At 42.6% G+C, this 23,045-nt stretch overlaps 1 protein-coding gene across 2 annotated transcripts in view; it reads left to right on the forward strand.

Annotated features, from left to right (window-relative positions):
• Positions 1–23,045, forward strand: part of Abhd12b (abhydrolase domain containing 12B) — a 35,973-nt gene that overhangs the window by 5,123 nt on the left and 7,805 nt on the right. For both annotated transcript variants that reach the window (XM_030246486.1, NM_001195033.2), the window contains exons 2-10: positions 96–223; positions 2,205–2,307; positions 4,132–4,251; positions 7,690–7,720; positions 9,787–9,832; positions 9,948–10,077; positions 10,494–10,531; positions 14,116–14,195; positions 21,740–21,822. In XM_030246486.1, coding sequence (XP_030102346.1) covers positions 96–223; positions 2,205–2,307; positions 4,132–4,251; positions 7,690–7,720; positions 9,787–9,832; positions 9,948–10,077; positions 10,494–10,531; positions 14,116–14,195; positions 21,740–21,822 — 759 coding nt within the window. The remainder of the gene's footprint in view (positions 1–95; positions 224–2,204; positions 2,308–4,131; positions 4,252–7,689; positions 7,721–9,786; positions 9,833–9,947; positions 10,078–10,493; positions 10,532–14,115; positions 14,196–21,739; positions 21,823–23,045) is intronic.

Below are 23,045 nucleotides of genomic sequence, written 5' to 3' on the forward strand. Positions count from 1 at the left end.
TACCACCACCGGGCTGGATTTGAATCATAAGAGACAAACAATCCAAGACAAAACTTGGGCTGATCTTGAAAAGTTTATTCCTCAATATTTTGCAGGCTTTTCCCATGCTTCTGCTCAGCGCTCGGGAGTAAAATAGCTGCCGAGTACAGAAACTTCACGAGTAAATCTTTAAAGGAACACATTTTCCCTCCGCTGATGAATATGCTGATATATTTAAATTGCAGTAAGTATATACTGTACATAAATATCCCTACATAAATTCTCCCCAATAGAGAACTCATTGCTCTTACAGTCACAGCACAAGAAAAACATTTGTTACAAAACCCTGGCTAGACTCACAGGGTCAAAAACTACTGTACTGTATCTAAACTGCTATAAAATGTGTGTATGTGTGTTTGTGTGTGTGTGTGTGTGTGTATGTGTGTGCACCCATCTTTGTATATATGTCTTTGTGTGTATATATGTGTATGTATATTTATGTATGTCTCTGTGATTTCGTGTGCTCATGTACATGTGTGTGCCTGTATGTTTGTATGTATGTGTGTATATGAGTATGTGTGCATATGCATATGTGTGTATGAATGTCTTTCTGCATTTCTGTGTATGTATATGAGCATTTATGTATGTGTATGTATGTATATGCATCATTGTATGTGTATGCATATAAGTATATGTATATATGTATGTGTATGTATATGTGTATGTGTGTGTATGTGTGTATGTATATGTATTTGTGAATATGTGTGTGTATGTATGTGTATGTGTGTGTTCATGTTGGGTGTTCTCCATCAGTCTTCTCTTGCTGAAGACTAATTCCAGATCTGGCTAGTCTCAGTAGTTTACCCAGAGAATGCTATGTTTTTCTTCCCTATTGCTGAGATTTTAGGCTGGCTGCCATGTCTGCCCACTTTTTTATGTGGGTTGGGTGGGTCCTTACTCTTGTTCTTATGCCTGTGTGGCAAGCAAACATTTTATCCACTGAACCATCACCCCAGCCCTCTAGTCATTCTTTTTCTCCTTCTCCTTCTCCTTCTCCTTCTCCTTCTCCTTCTCCTTCTCCTTCTCCTTCTCCTTCTCCTTCTCCTTCTCCTTCTCCTTCTCCTTCTCCTTCTCCTTCTCCTCCTCCTCCTCCTCCTTCTTCTCCTCCTTCTCCTCTTCCTCCTCTTCCTCCTTCTCTTTCTCCTTCTTCTTCTTCAATTTATTTATAAATAAATAAACATTATTTATTATTTATAACTAAACTTTATTTGTTTGTTTATTTATTTATTTATTTATTTATTTATTTATTTATTTATTTATTATAAATATACACTCTAGCTGTCTTCAGACACTCCAGAAGAGGGCATCAGATCTCATTATGGATGGTTGTGAGCCACCATGTGGTTGCTGGGATTTGAACTCTAGACCTTCGGAAGAGCAGTCAGTGCTCTTAACCACCGAGCCATCTCTTCAGCCCCTGGTCATTCTTCTTAACCTGTATCAATTATAGAAGTAAGAGAAGAGAGAAATACACAGCGAGAAACAAAGACACACACACACACACACATACACACACACACAGAGTGAGAGAGAGAGAGCGAGAAACAAAGACACATACACACACACACACAGAGAGAGAGAGAGAGAGAGAGAGAGAGAGAGAGAGAGAGAGAGATTTCCATCCCCCCTAGAGTACTGGAGCCCTAGCTCTCAGTGTCTCACCCTCCGTCGTATATCAAAATACTAGCTATATTTTGCTTTATAGCTTATGATAATGACCTCCCCTGCGAGTTTACTTTGGCCCTTTTCTATTTACCTTTTTGGACAAATGATTTCTTCTGCTTTTATCTCCAGAAAGGGTGAAGATTGCATGAACTCTTCTCTTGCTTAGCTTGCAACTTGGAACTAATTGCTTACAACAGTGGTTCTCAACTTGCGAGCAGCCCTTTTGGGAATAGACCAACCCTGTCACAGAGGTCATCTAACACCATTAGAAAGCACAAATATTTACATGATGATTCACAACTGTAGAAAATTTCAGTTATGAAATAGCAATGAAATGATTGTATGGTTGGGGGTCACCACGATACGAGGACTGTATTAAAGGCTCACAGCTTTAGGAAGGGTAACAGCCACTGGCTTAGAAAGGTGAAGCTTTTTAAAAGCCTGTGATGAACGGCCATGGGGCCTGATGCTGTGGGCTGACTATGACTTCTGCCTTACAGTTACGGCTCCCATTCTCGTGGATTTAAAGAGACCAGAGACAAAGATTGCTCACACAGTGAACTTCTTCCTCAAGCCTGAACCCAAGGTTCTGCTTGGCATCTGGTGAGTGAGCCGACTGACACTTTCCTACCTTGGATTCTTAGGCTTTCCCGACATGTAAATGCTTTCTTTGTCCACTGAAACATCACCCCAAGCCCGTGACCCCCCTGCATCAACCGTAGAAAGAAGATAAGAGAGAGATGGCTAGAGATAGAGACAGAGACACAGCAGAGAGACACAGAAACACCCCCCCCCCACACACACACACAGAAAGGAGGGAGGGCACAGGATTTCTGTTAGAAGAGCAGAGGGCGGCAGGGCTGTGCTGCCTGCCTGTGTAGAACCTGTCTATCTGTGGAAGCTTCTAGAAGCTGTTCCATACACCTTTCCTTTCATTGTGACAACTCCCCTGCTCCATTTTTGCTTCCTAGAGTTTTCTTGGTTTCTGGTCCCACCCACTTCTGCCTTACTCCATACATGCATGCTGTCATCCCTTTGATCCAGACACTGACCAACACCACAGCCAGGACTTGCTCTGCTCCTCCCTTGCCGGCTACCCCTACCTCATCTTTTGAGGTCTTCTATTTTTTAAATTTTTGTTGTGGTTATTATTATTATTAACATTTATTTATTGTTATATATAAGTACACTGTAGCTGTCTTTAGACACACCAGAAGAGGGTGTCAGAATTTACTACAGATGATTGTGAGCCACCATGTGGTTGCTGGGATTTGAACTCAGGACCTCTGGAAGAGCAGTCAGTGCTCTTAACCGCTGAACCATCTCACAAGCCCTGGCTGCCATTATTAACACTTTGTTTTATAGTTCATCAGTGAATCTGAAGTTGCAAGTGGAGAATGTTCTGGAACAGTGCATATGACTTTTTCCTTATCCTCGGGGACAGTCTAGCTAGTAGTTTGATTGACCACACGGGCCTGGTGAGGCACCTGTGTTCGTGATGGGCTCACCCAGAGGACAGCAGCACCTGGATTCCTCGAGGTCCTGGGGATTGAGAAGATTGAAGATTCATCACCGGTTGGCCAATTCTGCATGTCCTGTGAAATGATACAATGTAGCACTCCCGTTTTCAGGGTTCTCTTGTTGAAAGAGATAGAAGAACTTGAAGACAGGTGTTTACAATCTCAGCTGCCTTTCTTATTCAGTCCAGACCTAGCTGCCTAGGGATGGTACTACCCACAGTGGGCTGGGCCTTTCTTCATCAACTAGCAATTGAGAAAACACTCTACAGACATGCCCACAGGCCAGTCTGATGGAGGCTATTTCTCATCTAAGGTTCCTTCTTGCCAGGTGTGTCAAGTTGACAACCAAAACTAGTCAGCACCCTACATCATGTTGTTGAACATCTTTAATTGTATGTTCAAAGTTGCTAGGTGTTCATATGTTGAAACCAGAGCATCAAAACATAAGCAGCTATGAAACACACGAGTGTCTTAATAATATATTGGTTACAGAGAGGAAAAAAAATGGATGAGCTTGGGTTCATGATCAAATTCTGGGTAAATAAATATCTGTTCTCCTTTACTTGTTTCACCCTTTGTCCTTGTTGCCATTTCAGTGGCTTGTGTCTAGGAACTGCCATCTTGGAAACTTCTTAAAAAGAGACCAATGTTAGAAGAATTAAAGCTATAGACAGTTAACTCGCCCTGTGGGGGTTGGGGGTGGGGGTGGGGTCGCAGTAGCAATTTTCCTCTGATATTTTGTGCTCTTATATTACATCATTAGCTTATGCACCAGTTGCTTAGATAAGACTTTAAAGTATGTGTATATGCAGCTGTCGTTTTTGATACATCATCTCTCTTATAAACATATGGAAAGGAAGTCCGTTTCTGCCTCTGTGGTATAGTCAAACCTCTCCTTGCTCTTCAGGCACACAGTCCCCAGCTACCGGGGAGAAGAGGCCAAGGGGAAGTGTCGATGCTGGTACGAAGCCTCCCTCAGTGATGGGAACCCGATTATTATCTATCTTCATGGCAGTGGGATAAACAGGTCAGCACGTCTGTTTGGTGTGTCTGTCTGTCTATTTATCTTTGAAAGATCAAGAACATTTCTAAGCCATGGGAGAGTGAAGGCAGTTTTCAATCATAGACATGCCTTCACCTGTTTCTATTCCTTTGTTGAAATGTGAAGGTGTTCTGGCAAACACATTCTCGTTAAATAAGCAGTTCCCATATAGAATGACTTGGGTCTGTTTCTGAACGGGAGGGAATAATAATTCTTCTGAAATGTCCATCTCAATTTCAATGAAGCCACTGGTTTCTTTACTCTTCAAGATTATTCAGGATGATGGATTGAATCGAAATGGAACCAGTTGTCTTTAAGAAGGACTAGAGCTAGCAGGCTGGAAGTGGAGGGTCTCATGGGGGCTGGTGCTCCTCACTCACGTGTGTCCACAGAAGACTAGCCAGAACCGTGGCTTTGCACAAAGGCCACTGTGACCTCAGATTCTTATGTGAAAGAATATTTATCTGCCCAGCCCCTCTCCCCTCAGCCTCAGACTGGTTCTCTCTTGTTCTTGTTGCTAGGAATAATTGTTTGCAAATGGCTTCATGCAATCCTTCTCACGTAGCCTGTAAAATATCCCCCTGCATTGCTTTGAATATTCATGACTTTCTTTTTTTTTTTATGCATAACTTTCTATGTGACACGCATTCCTGTTGTAAGGCCTGCAAGTTCCAAATGGTCTCCAAATACTCCATGAATTGACAGACCCATGGACAGCCGGAAAAGGTCTAAGCAAGTGTTAAAGGGCAAACAGAGCAATTTCCACATTGGTCGTCTCTTCCAGAAAATGACAGTGGAGAGTCCATTAGTTAGCATTAATTCCATTCTATTCATCAGAAGCCTGACACCTGAGAGAAGTCACCTGGACCTCTTGAGCACAGAACCTGGGGACTCTGATGAATTCCACTCTAACATATTTATTCATGCCTCAGTCTCTGTGGTCCCTGTCTGGCACTGTCACAGAGCTGGCCTCCCAAAAGCCTGTTGTCCTTTGATGTGTTGTCAAAGCCTTCCCTGGCCCAGACTATTATCAGTTGAGAACTGCAGGACAGCTCTACCTGGGGGAGGAGCAGCTCTGCCTAGGGGAGGAGCAGGGTAGCACAAACCCAGGATCTCCCTCGAATCTGTGGGGGTAGGGCTCAAACCCAGTGATGGGCTCAGGGAACCTGCCCACTGGCTACCTCGCCTGTGCCTCTTTGTCTGTCATGTCCTGTCAGGTGATGATGGCTTTCTCAAGTCTTGCCTTCTCTCTGTCTGTTTCAGAATCACATTCCCTGAGATTTCTCAGTGAAGCTGAGCAGTGGTCAGCCTTGTTTAACATTGTTCTGATTTATGAAGTTGGACAGTGCTCCAGTAGGGTTTATTTAAAGGATCAGTAGACCATACTGCCATGCCTATGCCTTGGTGTGGATCTGAAATTGTACTCAATTGATTCAGATTCACCAGGCGCACCATCCTCAGCCTTTGCCCTGCAGTCTCAGCTCACAGCCAGCAGTGTCCTGAGCACTGAGCACCAGTCCCCAAACAGGAAGTCCCGGGAGATTTGTTAAAGCACCCAAATGAGCATATTTAGACATGGGAAAATCTGGTAAAGTTGTATATAAAATTTGAAGTGTGGCTTCGTATTGTTTCTAGGGAATGGGTTTATTGCTTTAACTAGATGCTCTGGGAACTCCATAGCTCACTCACAGAACAACTTTGGCTCTAAGGCAATTTTTTTTTTTTTTCTTAAAGGGATTTCCTGCCTTCTGGCTAATTCTTTGCTTTGTTTTGTCAAGGTTGAGAGTGGACGCTGCATTTTGGGGGTATCTTGTATTCCCAACGGCACATCTTTTTCTATTTCTTTTTGTACTTTGTGGCTGAGTTAATGGGGTTTAGACAAACTGGAGTTGAGTGCAGGTTCTGAATTGCTCTTCCCAAACTTTCCTTTAGCTGACAGAGAACACTTAGGGGTTAAGTTCTGCTGCACAGAATCCAGAGGAGATGGGTTATAGTACATTATCAAAAGCTTGTGTTGCTGGAGGGCATCATCCTGAGTGAGGTAACCCAATCACAAAGGAACTCACACAATATGTACTCACTGATAAGTGGATATTAGCCCAAAACCTAGGATACCCAAGATATAAGATACAATTTGCTAAATGCATGAAATTCAAGAAGAACAAAGACCAAAGTGTGGACACTTTGCCCCTTCCTAGAATTGGGAACAAAACATCCATGGAAGGAGTTACAGAGACAAAGTTTGGAGCTGAGACGAAAGGATGGACCATCTAGAGACTGCCATATCCAGGGATCCATCCCATAATCAGCTTCCAAACGCTGACACCATTGCATACACTAGCAAGATTTTGCTGAAAGGACCCAGATATAGCTGTCTCTTGTGAGACTATGCCAGGGCCTAGCAAACACAGAAGTGGATGCTCACAGTCAGCTATTGGATGGATCACAGGGCCCCCAATGGAGGAGCTAGAGAAAGTACCCAAGGAGCTAAAGGGATCTGCAACCCTGTAGGTGGAACAACAATATGAACTAACCAGTACCCCGGAGCTTGTGTCTCTAGCTGCATATGTATCAGAAGATGGCCTAGTCGGCCATCACTGGAAAGAGAGGCCCATTAGACACGCAAACTTTATATGCCCCAGTACAGGGGAACGCCAGGGCCAAAAAGTGGGAGTGGGTGGGTAGGGGAGTGGGGGGGGGAGGGTATGGGGGACTTTTGGGATAGCATTGGAAATGTAAATGAGGAAAATATGTAATAAAAATATTTAAAAATTAATTAATTAATTAAAAAAATTAAAAAGCTCCTGTTGGAAAGCCCACCCACAGAGAGGCAGGGGGTTGGGAGAATGGAATCATTGTTCAATCACCTGCTTTGACATGCGCCCGCTGGCCTTGCCACTAACAGACATTTCTTTTTCTCCTGTTCTTTATTTCTCTTAACTATAAAAACCAAACCAAACCAAAGCAAAAAACAAAAATGAAACCCAAAAACCAAAAACCAGACCAGAGTTGTTAGGCCAGGTGTGGACCCACACTCTTTTTTTTTTTTGTTTTTTGTTTTTTTGAGAAAGGGTTTCTCTGTGTAGCCCTGGCTGTCCTGGAACTCACTTTGTAGACCAGGCTGGCCTTGAACTCAGAAATCCGCCTGCCTCTGCCTCCTGAGTGCTCCCTCCCACATTCCTTTAACGACAACCCTTGGGAGGTGAAGAGAGAGCTGTGTGAGTTCTATGAGACCAACCAGAGCTATACAGTGAAACTGTCTCAAACCACAATGGGACAAAACAAAACAAAACAAACAAATCTCAAACAGAAAAGGGGAAAAGACTGAGTAGGATCAACACCTAAGAGTGACTTTTATTGAGTTTGTCTTAGTGGTTCCTAATTCTTGTGGTTTTCTTTTTCCCTCTGCCTCTCTCCTTACAGGGCATTTTGTGGAAGAATTAAGCTGACACAGGTATGCCTGAGAAACTGCAGGGAGCGTGCGTGCCCGCGCGCTTGTGTGTGTGTGTGTGTGTGTGTGTGTGTGTGTGTGTGTGTGTGCAAGTGGCACACTCCTGTGTGCAGGAGAATAACTCTGGGCCCTAAGACCCTTTCGTGAATTTGATCTCATTTCCACAAATCTTTTGAGCCTGTCTAAACACATGATTTAAACAAACAAACAAACAAACAAACAAATAAACACAAAGATCTTTATTATCATATTATTTCTTCCTTCCTTTCCTCCCCCTCTCCATCCTTTACTCCTTCCCTAACCCAATTACCTTCATTTGAGTTCATTCTGGTCTTTTCTCTCTCTCATAAAAACCTTTGATACTGTTGTACCTATATATAAATTTATATTGCATGCTTTAACATTGTTTTATAAACATTTTTTGTTACGTAACCCTAGCTGATCTGGAAATTATTATATAGTCCAGGGCTAGCCTATAGTCCAGAGATCTGCTTGCCTCTGCCTCCCAAGTGCTGAAGTTAGGCTCCTATCCCACACTGAGCCCTATTTTCCATCTTTTTAACATAGGGTCACAATTACCGATTTAAAGGCTATACCTTTTCCAGTTCATTCATAACTAACTGCTAACTAGTCCACTGATATTATAATAAATTTCACTTTTTCTTTTGAATTTACTTAAATACTATAGCTACAGAATACTTTTTTAAAAAAAGATTCATTTATTATTATATCTAACACTGTAGCTGTCTTCAGACACCCCAGAAGAGGGTGTTAGATCTCATTATAGATGGTTGTGAGCCACCCTGTGGTTGCTGGGATTTGAACTCAGGACCTTCAGAAGAGTAGTCAGTGCTCTTAACTGCTGCGCCATCTCTCCAGCCTGCTACAGAATACTTAAGGCATCTCTTTTGCTTTTTGTGCTTTGTTTATTTTCTTAGGAATAACCATTGGGAAGTAAGGGTTGTTACTGTTATCTTTACTCAGTGTGGGGTGCTACAAGCCTACCCCATGTCCCGGGTACTTAGCTTCTCTGTGTTGGCTAGCTTTTTGAAGACTATGTAGCCTGGCTCAAGCAGAAAGTTCCAGTTAGTTCCTGACTTGTAGTTTGATCTGAATGTTGAAGATCCCTGAGGAGGCGGAGCCACGAACATCCCCTGCAGTAAGAAGCCATAGTACATAGATACAGGCAGGTCCAGGCAGGCTTGGGCAGAATCTTGGCTCTGCCCATAACGACCTGTGCAACTTGTAGCTACTTAGTATGAATGTTCACTTCAGTTTATCTACAAAATAGATCTTTAAGAATAACTCATCTTTGTATATTATTGTGTTTTAGTTCATTTAAAATTGAGCTTTTCATATTTTTTTTTCCTTATCTACTTGGGGCTGGGCAATGATTTCATACTCAAGTGGTGATCTCTTTATTTTTTTAGTTGAAAGTATATCTTTTATCTGACCATACTCAAGACAGGCACCTCTCCACGATGAGATTTGCCTCTCCCCACACTCTGTGTAGTGTTTTATTATCAGAGAAATTCATTCATTCATTCATTCATTCATTCATTCAGAGTGTTTGTGGTCTTAGCGATGGCACCTAGGGCATTGAGGCCTAGGGCGTTGAGCTTGCTGGGCTGGGGCTCTACTACGTAGCCACACCTCCAGCTCTGGAGATTGCTTAAATGATACTTCGACATGGAATCAGGTTCATAAGTACAATATCCCTGTAGCCCTCTGGCAGCCCTGAATATTATTTACGTATTTGAATGTTTAACAAACAGGCTAAGGTTGGATAGCTGGTTAGTGGCAGAGCCCAGATGTGAGTGACCTAGGCTGCTTCCATCTTTTGCACAGACTTTCATCTCTAGATTAAAAAAAAAATACAGAATCCTTGTGATTCTGGGGTTCAAATCAAGCACCTTGAACATGTTAGGCATGTGCCTTACCAGGGAGCTGTATCCCAGCTCTTTAGAAGATGTCTTTTTTTCCCATCACAACTAGGAAGATAGATGTGTTGCAGAGGACCTTCTCTGTATCTTCTCATTTGAAATGATAACAGCTCATATGGTATGCAGGTGCTGAGTGATGGCGGCTTCCATGTATTGTCTGTGGACTATAGAGGTATGTGTTGAGAACAGTGAAAAAAGATGCGACGGGGCAGGGGCGGGGCAGAAGGCTTTTGATGACTGCTTGGTTTGGAGTGCATGATCCTGTGTTTGTCTCTTCTTGCTGCCAGGATTTGGAGATTCTACAGGAACAACTACAGAGGAGGGACTAACCACAGACATTATTTGTGTCTATGAATGGACCAAGGCAAGAAGTGGTAGAACTCCTGTGTGTCTGTGGGGCCATTCTCTGGGAACAGGGTAAGTGCAAGCTGAAGACGTGTCCTTTGGTGGGTCCTTGGAGGGGTTTTATGTCTTTAAAGTCACAGCAAACAGTGGAAGGGAAGACAAACAGGGACACTTCCATTCTTTGGTCTTTCACTCCAGAAACAGTAAGAGCCTACCCTGTCAGGATGCCTGCCTGTAAGACACTCTCCCCACAAGTCCCTTAAACATCCTGTGTAATTATGACACTGACTTCAACTCTGGAATAATTTGTGAGAGCATTAGAGAATAAGACCCTTACATTAGGGCCAATTCTGGGCAAAACTGGGTGTCTGGATTTTCTAGGCAGATAGTCCAGAGCTTTTCCATCACTTGCTGCCTCTGGGTTGTTGAGGCCACAGTGTTTGAGTGACTGCCATGTTTCACATGCATGCTGTCATTTTTCTTTACAGAGTTGCAACAAATGCTGCAAGAGTCCTAGAAGCAAAAGGTAATGGAAGATTCCTAAACAGAAGAGTTTTTGTCTAGAAAAATATAAAGCCAGGAGGTTCTATGAAATGTGTGTATATGTGTATACACTGACATAGACCCCAACATGTCCTAGTTCTAAAGGATTTTTTTTAAGCAGTGTAAGTGCAGCTATTATAGGCTGTGAAATTAAGAATGAATACTAAGAAAAGAGCTAACATGACTTCCCTGGGGTCTGGTAGTGTACACCTATGATCCCATTGCTCAGGGGCTGAGGCAGGAAGAGCTTGAGTTTGAAGTAGCCTGAACTACATAGCAAGTCTTAGTCTCAAAGAGTCCTCTTTCTAAAAATGGTGTTTTATTTAAATGATAGGACAGGAAAAGAATATATTCTCAAATGATAATCATAGTCACACTGCCCTCTGCAGCCTGCTTTCCATAATATTCTTGGTGTTTGTCAAAGAGTTCTGAGTGTATCATGAATCTAGAGTCCGAAGGTGTAGCTTACTTTCTTGCTTTCTAACTGTTTTTATGAATTTAGAAATCTCTGTGAATAGATGTGAATAGGGCTAGAACATTTGCTTAAAGATAAAAAAAAAATTAGGGTTTACTCCACGTATTGAAGTATTGGATTAAAAATGTATCCAAGTGCTGCTATGAAAATTTTAAAAAGCTCATAACCAATTGCAGTTTTGTCTGGCAGTTGCTTAAAGATCTTTACTGCGAAATATGTGAGCTTTCATTGAGAAACGTGTATCCTCTATCTATCTATCTATCTATCTATCTATCTATCTATCTATCTATCTGTCTATATATGTCTGTCAGTCAGTCAGTCAGTCAGTCTGCTTGTTGATCTCTTTTGTCCAAGGACAACAATCCTGTGTGCTAAGGCTGATACTCAGAGTTCACATGCTTGCTCTAATGCCCCCAGTGCAACTGCCCACAGACTGGTGTCTAATTCTGTGTCTTGCTCTCTTCCCTCTAGCCACACCTGACTTCTGGCAGATGAGTAGACTGCCTAAGTTGTTGTTGTTTCTCAAATCGCAGTAAAAATAGCCTTGGACTTCAGATTTTTTGTTTGTTTGTCCTGTTTTTTGAGATAGGGTTTCTCTGTGTAGCTCTGGCTATCTTCAAACTCACTCTGTAGACCAGGCTGGCCTCAAACTGACAAAGATTCTGCCTCCTGAGTACTGAGTCTAAAGGCATGTGCCATCAACACTTGACACTTTGTATTTTTTATTTGCAGTTGGGCATTGAACTCAGGGCCTCAGGCATGGCAGGCAAGTGTAAAATCATTGATTTACAACCTAGGTCTTTATAGACATAGTTATTTTCGACTACATAGTAGCAATTACTTATGGAAAGTGAGAACTTGGGCTGATCTGATGTTGTCTTCTTCCAGGAATACTCTACGTTTCTCCTTCAAGGCATTTTGGGTGGGGATAAAATCACCATGAACCAATCAGAGATTAAGTTGATTTGATGCTGCCCTCAACCTTTATCAGCATTGCTTAATAGCTCATGGACTGTTTTTCCTAGAGTGAAGTCCTTTGAGGTCACAGCCAAAGCTCATAGAAATGTTCTGGAGTCTCCCTACCTCGTTGTCATACCTTGAATAGTTAGTAATTGTGTGTGTGTGTGCATATGTTGTGCACAAATGTGTCTGCATATGTATGCATGCATGGAACATGTACATATGTGTGTAAGTATGTATGCATGTGCACACATGTGTATGTATGTGTGTATCTGTATGTGTGCAAATGTGCCTGCACACACGTGTCTGCATGTGTCTGTGTGTGCGTGTGCGTGTATACACACGTGTCTGCGTGTGTGAAGATATGCATGTAAAGTCCAAATATTGATGATAAATATCCTTCTCAATTGCTCTCCTCCTTATCGTTAGAGCAGGGTCTCTCACTGAGCCTTCAGCTCACCTTTCAGCTAGAGTAGCCGCCAAGGGAGCTGTTGGTGTCCTCCTATCTCTGCCTCCTCAGTGCTGGGAGGGAAACATGTGCCACCTTCCACACACCGTTCCTTGTCTGGTTGCTGGGGATCTGGTCTTAGATCTTCATGCTTGTATGGGAACCACTGTACCAACCAAGCTATCTCCAAGGCCCCCTGAACAGTCGCAGTTTTTGTTCTGGTTCTGTGAGAGTACCAATAATTCTCTGTTTTAATTTTGAATCCTGCCAATTAAAATGGAAGCATTTAGAGCGGTGGCTTTCAGCCTTCCTAATGGTGTGACCTTTAATACAGTTCCTTATGCTGTGATGACCTCCACCATAAAATTGTTTTGTTGCTGTAATTTGTTTCATAACTGTAATTTTGCTAGTATAATGAATTTTAATGTAAATTTCTGTGTTTTCCAATGGTCTAAAGGGTCATGACCCACAGGTGGAGAACCACTGATTTAGAGTTTCGTCAGTTTGAGGGCAAAGGCAGCTTAAACTCTTTGGGCTTTTCTCACTTGGTACTGGCTCTAAAAATTCTCATAGATAGTCCTTAGGTACCTTCAAATACATACACACACATCACACACACATCTCTCTCTCTCTCTCTCTCACACACACACACAGATATCATATAAGCACACATGTGCAAATACACATATACACATGCATGCACATTCACTTACATCTATGCATCTATGCACATACATATGCATATAGTGCATATTCAATATACATACATACACACATATACATACCCTTCTGCCATATGCATTTTCTACTTGCTCTCTGAGCTTCGAGGAAACAACCTAATCAGCCTCTTTCACCACGGAACACTTTGCTTTCCTACAATCTCTGAGCCCGGGAAGTCTTGTAGTCTTAGTAGAAGGCAGTGGTTTTAACCATTGTGTACATAGAGATACTGAAGAAGGAGAGGGCTGGTTAAAAGTCATACTCTTGAGTTGGAGTATTGCCTCTGTATAACTTCAGTAAAGTACTTGCTATGCTCAATTTAGACATGAGTTCTATCCCCTGAACCTCTGTGAAAAAGCAAGGCATAGTGGCGTGATCATGGGATGTTTATTTACTGATTTATTGAGACAGGGGCTCATTATGTACACAAAACTGGACACCACTCCCAGAGATTGGTGCCTCTGCCTCCCATGACCTGGGATCAAATGTCCATACCACCATGTCCATTGTAGTGGTACACTTCTAATCTCATCACTGGGGAAGCAGAGGCAGGAGGGTTACTAGAGTTCACTGGTCCAACTTAGCCTCACCAGCAAGCTCCGGATCAACGAGAGACCCTGTCTCAGTAAACAAGGTGGATGGTTCCTGATGATCTACATCTGAGGTTGACCTCTGGCTTCTATATTCATGTGTCACATGTGCGTGCATGCTTGCATATACATGTGTACCCACATGAACATGCACATGTGCACATGCGTGCACACACACATTCTTAGTCCCTACCCCAGGTACACTGTGGGGTTCAAGAGCTTGCATATTAAAACATTTCACAAATGGCTTTGATGTAGGCAGTTCATGTACAAGACCCTGAGGACGGCCCACCCCCCTTATCTAGGGATGGTGGTGTTTTGGTGTTTGAAGAGGAGAGTTACCTCATTTGTTTTTTGTTGTTTATGTTTTCTAGGATGTCCAGTTGATGCTATTATCTTAGAAGCTCCATTTACCAACATATGGGCAGCAACTATCAATTTTCCCTTGGTAAAGGTGAGTCTCTCATTCCTCCCACTCTGTGTCCTGGCTGTTTCTATACCCAGGCACTCATGGATAGGGCTCATGTCTTTAATGAGCTTCATATGTTTCTGAGTTGTTCTAGGCTTGGTCAGTTTACTACCAAAGGCAAAAGCGTCTCCTCTAACAGAGGAGCCAATTAAGTGAAAGTTTTATACCCCCACAAATGAACTGTATATATTTTATTATATACATGTGTTGCTGAAGTGAACACACTGTTTATAATTTTAAAACTCATTGGATATAGCTTTACTATGGTAATTACTCATTTTAAATAGAAAAAAATTTTATACATGTTTCAGTTTTATGAATACCAGCTATAGCTCTTACATTATTTTATAATAAGGAAGATTCTAAAGAAAATGCTTTTACATAGTACTCCAGGTATAGACATCAGTCTTCTCAGGAAAGTGGAGCAAAGATGAGTCTAAAATATTTATTATTCACATTCTCCTGTTGTTACCATCATCATCATCATTGTTAGCATTCTGTCTAAGCTCCGCCCTACAGTTACCTGGCAACAGCCAGGTATGCTCCACCCTACAGTTACCTGGCAACAGCCAGGTATGCTCTGCCCCACAGTTACCTGGCAACAGCTAGGTGTGGCTGACTCACAATAAAAGTGGCTGTATGCTCGCTCCTTGCTGTCTTGCTCCTCTTGTTTTCTTGTTCCTTCTCTACTTCCCTCCCCCCTCTCTCCATGTGCTCAAGAGTAGAGTACTCCTCTACTCCTCTACTCCTCTACTCTCTCCCTCTCTGCCTTTCTCTGTTTCTACTACCCTCTTAACTCCCCTCCCCATGCCCTGAATAAACTCTATTCTATACTATACCGTCCTGTGGCTGGTCCCTCAGGGGAAAGGGATGCCTCGGCATGGGTCCACTGAGGCACCCCCTTCCCCATACCTCACCACACCTCCATAGAACATATTCCTCCTCTCTTTATCTTTTTATAAACACATCAATCACCATTATTAGTTTTTTTGAGGTAGGTTTCATTTCATAGCCCAGACTACACTTGAACTCACACTGTGTAGCATGGGCTGGCTTCTAATCAATGACAATCCTCTCGTCACAAGCTTCTAGATTTAAGTTTACACTTTTTGTCAGGCTTGACTCAATTGTTTATAGTCACATACACACAGCAAATGTGAGCAAATGAAGCACATTCATGAATGAAGTGAAGCACAGGAGTTTGAGGAAAGTTTTAGAGGAGATGTACTGTCTCTGCTGTTCCTTGTGGTAGAGGATGGCGGGATGGAGGAAGGACAGAGACCATGGCTTCTTTCTCCCAAGACAGGGAGCAGCTGTGAGTCACAGGCAGCCTGCAGGAACAGTAGGAGGCAGCTGATTTTGCCAAGTTTTCTAATCATCTGAACGAATGCCTCCTGTTTCCTTAATTTCTGTCTTTACCTTTATCTTCCCTGGCTGGTCCCTTTTCAGCCTTTTGGGTCAGAACAAGTATATTACTATTCTCCTGGTTGTATTTTTGATATTTGTTTTATTTGAAAACCTCTTGAGATGGTACCACTATAAGTTGTCCTCTTATAAATCACATTTTATTATATTAATATATTGTGTATATATAATATATATATATATGTATGTATATATATATATATATATATATATATATTCCCAAGACAGGGTTTCCCTGTGTGGCCTTCACTGTCCTAGAACTAGCTCTGGCTGATCTTGAACTCACAGATATCTGCCTGCCTCTATCTCCTGAGTACTGGGATTAAAGGTGTGCACCACTATGCCCAGCCTCATCTAATAATTTATTTGGAGGAACTTATTTTCCAATGTATGCATTAGGATATATTCTACCAGAGTCCCACTTCTGAGTCCTATAAGTTTTGAAGTGTGTTTTAATTGTCAGCTAGTTCAAGGGTTGCCAAGGTGGCTCACCGGGTAAGGATACTCACTGCCAAGCCGCATGTATTATTTACTTTTTTTTTAGCTGAGTAAAATGCCATGACCATGGCAACTTATTTAAAAAGAAGTTTACTTGGGCTTACAGCTGCAGGGAGTTAGGGCTTCTGAAGGGTGACGCTATCGTGGCAGGTGTGCTGACAGTTCCAGAAGCAGGAGACAGAGAGCGCAGTGGGAATGGCATGAGTCTTCTGAAAGCTCAGAGCCTGTCCGCAGTGACACCTCTTCCAATAAGACCACACCTCCTAATCCTTTCCAAACAATTCCACCATGGCAGTTTTGTGTCTCTCTCTCTCTCTCTCTCTGTGTGTGTGTGTGTGTGTGTGTGTGTGTGTGTGATGAGTATTTAAACATAGGAGACCATGGAGACCATTCTCATTCAACTTACCATATCTGATAACCTATGTTTGATCTCTGGAACCCACATGGGGGACAGAGAGAACCAACTCTCACAAGTTGTCCTCCTCTGACCTTCATATTTGCACTGTGGCATGAAAGCACACACACACACACACACACACACACACACACACACACACACACTCTACATGTATATGTAATAAGTAAATACATAAGTATATTAAGTACTTAATTATCATTTAGTTAAAATATTTTATAATGTCATTGTGATTTCTTCTTGACCATATATATAGGAGAAGTAAGAGTACTTTTCATAACCCTACATATTTTGGGAAATTATTATTTGATGTGTTGTTGATCCCTTCCCCGACTCTACCATGATCTATGCATAGCTTAGCCGGGCTAGTTGTCTTAGCTAGGGTTTCTATTGCTGTGATAAATCACAATGACCAAAAGCATACTGGGAAGGAGAGGGTTTATTTTATCTTATGGCTTGTACTCCTCACTGAGGGAAGTCAGGGCAGGAACTCAAGGCAAGAACCTGGAGGCAGAAGCTGAAACAGGGACCATGGAGGAATGCTCTATTATAGCCCAGAACTCCCCGGCTAAAATGATTCTCCTGCCCCAGCTTCTCAGGTAGCTGGGACTACAGGTGTATACTTCTACACCCACCCAGGTTCTATTGATCTTTTAAAAGTTTAATTCCATTTCAAATGTCATAGAGTTTGCAAATGGTTGTTGACATGCAACGATAAACCTGTGCCGGGGCCACACCTCCCCTGCTGGTGTGGCAATTCACCAGCACTGTGGAGTTTGGGATGTTTGTGATCCCACAGCTCACTGCCTGGGTGCTGCAGCTGACTGCCGCTGTCTGGCAGCTCCATCCAGGATCATCTTGCATGTGGCTGGCCCAGGGAAAGATCACCACCAGTTAAAGTACTTACAGTTCCTGGTCAATGGGCTCTTCTTTTGCACCTTGGTACTGCTTATCATTGCAAACTGGGAGCTGCTGATGTAACAAGTACCTCACGACTTAGAGGGGGTACCCTCCTCTAGTATTTCACAGTTCTTAGGAACTCTGGCTCTTCCTGCTGACTGCCCATCACTCACAGCTGGGCAATCTTGGGCTTTTTTTTTTTTTTGCTCTAGTGGCCTCATCTATAAACTGTGATAAGAAATGTTTATTCAGATTTGCTGTGACAAATTAATGAACACACACACAAATGAAAAGCAACCACAGTTGTACCTGCACAATAAGCACTCAGTGGCCTACAGCTGTTCTAGCCACGGATGGTGCCAGACCCTGGTCATTCTTACTCATAAGATATGATATGTGGCATGACACAGGAGAGGTAGAGAGAGTGGCACAGGTCTTCCACCTCATGCTCTGGATGGAGAGGGAGGGCGTGATGGAAGTCCTGAGTGGCCACAGGGATTTGCTCCATCCTGTGGAAGGATCCAGATGGATTTGGGCTCAAATCTAGTCTCTGCCACTAGTCCTGTATGGCTCCCCCAAAACCCTGCTGCTACTTAAGCTGGTCCGCCCTCTGAATTTCCCATTAAGAAAAAGTAGTGTGGTTGACAATGGCAAATGTGCAGGACTGTTACAAAAAAATCAAAAACAAAAAACAAAACAAAACAAAAAAAACCAACCCCCCCAAAAAAATACAAAAACAAACAAACAAAAAAAACCAAATAAGCTGGGAAGTACCCAGCTGCCCATAAGAGAGCAACAATACCTGTTCCTTCCCTACTTGCTCTGTGTCAGAGTCGGCTAAAAAGGGTATTACAGAAGAAAGGAGGAGGCAGGATGACCAATTAAGAGCTTGCCTCTGTAGTTTGGACTGTGGGTAACCATATGACCTTTTAGTCTCAAAAGGCGTCTTCTCTTGGTAGGCAGTGAAGAGTGATGGGAGGAGATCGACTTGGGTCTGTTTTCTTCTTACTCCTTCAGAATTTGAGATAAATTGCTAAAGGGTTTCTCTTATGGAATTTTTCTCCCATGAGTCCCGATTCCAGGAAGTGGGGAGGGAGAGATTAGGAGACATAGAAAAGAAAATAAACCTGGTAACCCTGACCAGTATAGCAACAGAGGGGAAGACAGAGAGGAGCAGTGCTTCACGGCCAGTCCACACCTCAATGCAGACCATCCCCAGAGAGCTGAAAAATGTGCAGACCAGGCAAATCCTGAGCAACTGGGGACTCTCAGAGCAGCGGGGGCCTGGGCCCTAAGTGGCCAACAGGAATCTTCTTCCTGGTGCTGGCCTCCTTGTCCTATGCCAGTTGGTGAACTAAACTCCCCATAGAGTTGTGAATTCCTTTCTAGAAGATCAAAAGAAAATAATAATTGTAACATTTAGGAAGTCATTATTCTCTAGTAGCATGTTTCAGGTAGCAAGTTACAGGCTCAACTTTCATGATTTTCTTCTTTTTAATAATTGGGAAGCTTGCGGAGACGGCACAGCGAGTTAAAGCACCTGTTGTGGAGTGTTGACTGAAGCGTGATTCCCAGAGCCTGTATGGTTGATGGACACACCCAGTTCCTACAAGCTGTCCTCTGAACTCCAGGTTCACAAGACATGTGTGTGTGTCTCTGTGTGTGTGTGTGTGTGTGTGTGTGTGTGTGTGTGTGCATGTACACACGCTCTGGTAAATGTAAAAATTGTTTGTTTGAAAGTGGCACTGTGGACCTATAATATAAGCTCTTCAGAAAATTGAGGCAGGAAGATCATGAGTTCAAAACCAGAAACCGGCCTGGCATCACTGTGAGATTCCATATAAGAAAGCTATGCAGATTTCTGGCCTTGGCCTGCCTATTCTGTGCCTATTTCTGTCCCTTTGCAATGTCCAGCTTACAACACTATCCTTCTACCCTGCGCTCAGAGCTACAGCAGGAGAGCTGTGTGAGACTCTGCTGGTATTTCTTTTGTTAAAGAAAAAAAAAATCTATTCTAAGAGTGAAAGCTGAAAGTCAGGCCCACTGAGGAAAAGCAACAGCTTAAGATGCACACAAGGATAGTCACAGAAAAAGATACAGTCTACCTTTAGCAAATATGTATTGAAAATCTAATATATTTCAGGAAGTCTTCTAGATTTTGAGGGTAACTGCAGAAAGGAGAAATGTCTTTGCACCCCGACTCCAACTAGTGAAGGAGTTATATCCTTGCAGGAGAAACAAAAAGACCAGTCCCAGCCAGAAAATACTGACATGTGGTAGAAAGGGTAACACTGTGTCTGTCACATGGAATGTGGAAGGCAAGACTTCAACTAGGCTGCAAAACATCTAAGCTAGAAAAACATCTATAAAACTGCCCTGAAGGGGCTGGTGAGATGGCTCAGTGGGTAAGAGCACCGACTGCTCTTCCGAAGGTCATGAATGCAAATCCCAGCAACCATATGGTGGCTCACAACCATCTGTAACAAGATCTGACTCCCTTTTCTGGAATGTCTGAAGACAGCTATAGTGTACTTATAGTGTACTTAGTGTACACTATAGTGTACTTATAGTGTACTTATAGATAATAAATCTTTAAAAAAAAAAAACCTGCCCTGAAAACATACCTACAAGTAACATTATACAGATTGAACAGGTTATACTTAGGAACATATAAGTATTGTGTGTGTATGTATATATATATATATGTATATATGTGTATGTGTATATATATATTACATATATGTATGCACACATACGCATATATGCATGGAATAATAATTAGTGAATATAAGAGGCCATGAATTTGAAGGAGAGTGAGAAGCGCCACTTTAAAGGAGGGTTTGGAGGGAGGAGAGGAGAGGGAAAGTAGAAATGTTTTAATTAAATTGTTATCTCAAAAATTAAAAAAAAAAAAAGAAAAACAAAAAACCACAGAGAAGGAAAGTGTGACTTCAGCTGAGACCCTGAGTGGCTTCAAGAAAGGCAGGAAGGCGGTCATTTTGATGAAGTTTGTACTATTCTAGAAGCAGAAGGTAGCCAAGGCAGACATAGCCAGCCTTGGTTTAGTAAGGAAAGGCTGGGGAGAGAGGCAGCTACCCAACTCTGCAGGACCTGAAAAGTCAAGGTGCTGTGTTTAGCTCAATGCAAGCATCCTTTGAGGGCTTAAGCTAAGCAGTGCTAGGATACAGGAGGGGGTAGAAGCTGGGAGCTGCATCAGCCCAAAGGCAGAGTGTTGTGGGCTGGCCACAATAAAGACAGAGAGCAACTTTAGATTTGGGATTCAGTTTGTGGGTGTGGGAAGGTGGGAGGTGGGTGCTGTGCTGGGCAGGGCTCCTGTCCTCTGCCCCGTTTTATAAAACAGAAGTCTTTAGGGGTTCTGAGCTAGATTATGTGACAACAGAATCACTGTACTGGGAGGTGGGTTCAGCGCCGACTCTACTTACCGCAGATTGACATTAGAGGAGAAATTCAGCATGTGGAAAATGAAACTGTCACTGGGTGGTGGTGACACACGCCTTTAATCTCAACACTTGGGAGGCAGGGGCAGTCAGATCTCTGAGTTCGTGGCCATCCTGGTCAACAGAATAAGTTCCAGGACATCCAAAACTACCAGAGAAACCCTGTCTTGAAAAACCACAATAGCAATACCAACCAACCAACCAACAGACCAAACAAAGCCGATTGTATTTAGTGTTCTGTGGCCACTGTCAAAACCGGAAATGGTTTTAAAGCATTATAGTAGCAAACCGCTTTCTACCATTTAGAGTGTTCAAATCTTCTAAACCCAATTATCCACATATCAAACACCTCATCAGAATGTGCTAATCTGAATGCCGTTCCCTAAATAAACTAGTTAATTCTGCTTGCATAAGAAGCAAATTTTAGATTTTGTGTGTTACTGCTTCCTTGTGAGTGGAGGAATAGTGTCTGCCACGCGCATCTGAAGTGAAGTAATACAGGAAGATACAACTAAATGTTAACACTGATTATTGTTGATGTTAGAATGGATATGTGGCTTGTTTCTCTGCTCATTTCTGTTTCCCCCTTCCAAATTCTTCATTTACAGGAACGACTTTTTAAGATACAAAAGTGTTTTTCTAAAGTTTAGTGTAGTTAGTGAATAGCTGTTCTGCTGCTATTTAGGGTTCATGCAGTGAGAGGCTGCAGCAGACTGTATGCATGCCTCCTTGGGAGAGTTGCTGAGATCCAGCAGCCATGTATTCTAGACAGCTGTGGGGCAAACATTAACATCTTTGGTTTTCCTTTTTTTTTTTTTTTTTTTTTTAAATAGATGTACTGGAAGCTTCCAGGATGTTTAAGAACGTTTGTGGATGCCCTTAAAGAAGAGAAAATAGTCTTTCCTAACGATGAAAAGTAAGCTAACTGATGTCCGCTCTAGCTCTCCAGGAACTGCCACTGCATCCCAGATGAGAGCCCAGGGTATAGGCATTACATCTCTCTGGATGTCCTGATGTTCTAAGAGATAAGCACTAGGTTTGGAGTAGGGTTTCTCCACATCTCAGGATCTGCTGTTCTCCTTATGTCTGAGTCAACACTTTCACCTACACAGTGCCTTCTCTGATGTCATAAATATTCATCTTTACAGACGTTGTAAAAGGCTGCTAGGGTCTAGTCTAACCATCTATGGGGGACCTGTCATTGCTAGGTCTTACTCCCCAAGTAGCCCAAACCCATGCTATACCAGCCAGTGACCCAGCAGTAGATACAATGATTAGAAATAATTTAAGAATGTGTCTAAATAAGCAGTTGAAACTATATCCTTTTTCCTATTTCAGCACTGGAGGAGAGCTAGTGTTCTGAGCAGTAACCTCTAGTGATGGATTTGGAAGGACAGGAAGTGTTGAGCAGGGCCTGAGAGCATGCCAGTATTGCCAAGCTGGGCTAACCAGGTGTGGCTGACCACACCTGGGATGCACAGCCACAGGTAGCTGACCATACCTGGGATGCTCGTCCACTCTCTACTTTTATGGGGAGAAGTAAATAAATCAATTCTCCCGTAACAATTCTTTGAGCCTTTGCAGTGAGGTGTGCTCAGAGGGTGTACGAGTGGTCACTAGTATTCTCTATTGGTCATAGGCATTCTGGTTGGAAGCTGTAGAGAGACTCAGCTTCTCTGGTAGTTTTGTGATTTTTGAGTTATTTTATTTCATAGAGTTTTAAAGATTTACTTATTTTAATTTCATGTATGTGAGCCCTTTGTGCATATTGTATGTCCGGTGCCCAAGGAGGTGTCAGATGCCCTGGGACTGGAGTCACAAATGATTGTGAGAAGTCACATGGGTCGACCAGAAGAACATCCAGTGCTCTTACCCACTGGGCCATCTCCCTATCTTGTAGACTTTTAATGAAAATAATTCAGGCATTACACAGTGGACTAGAATGAAGAGAAAGGTAAGGTCGACTAGCAGGACACAAGTCCATCATTTCAATGTGCCTTTTGTGATTTAATTCAATTCAATTGTACGAGCAAATGAAACAGAGGGAACCATGGATGAGAATAAAATAGTAGGTGAAGGTTTGCACACATGAAGCTGTGACTTTTTGGAAGGAATGTTTTATTTTTTGGTGCTTTAGGA

Source organism: Mus musculus, chromosome 12 (assembly GCF_000001635.26).
Source record: "Mus musculus strain C57BL/6J chromosome 12, GRCm38.p6 C57BL/6J".
Classification (NCBI taxonomy): domain Eukaryota; kingdom Metazoa; phylum Chordata; class Mammalia; order Rodentia; family Muridae; genus Mus; species Mus musculus.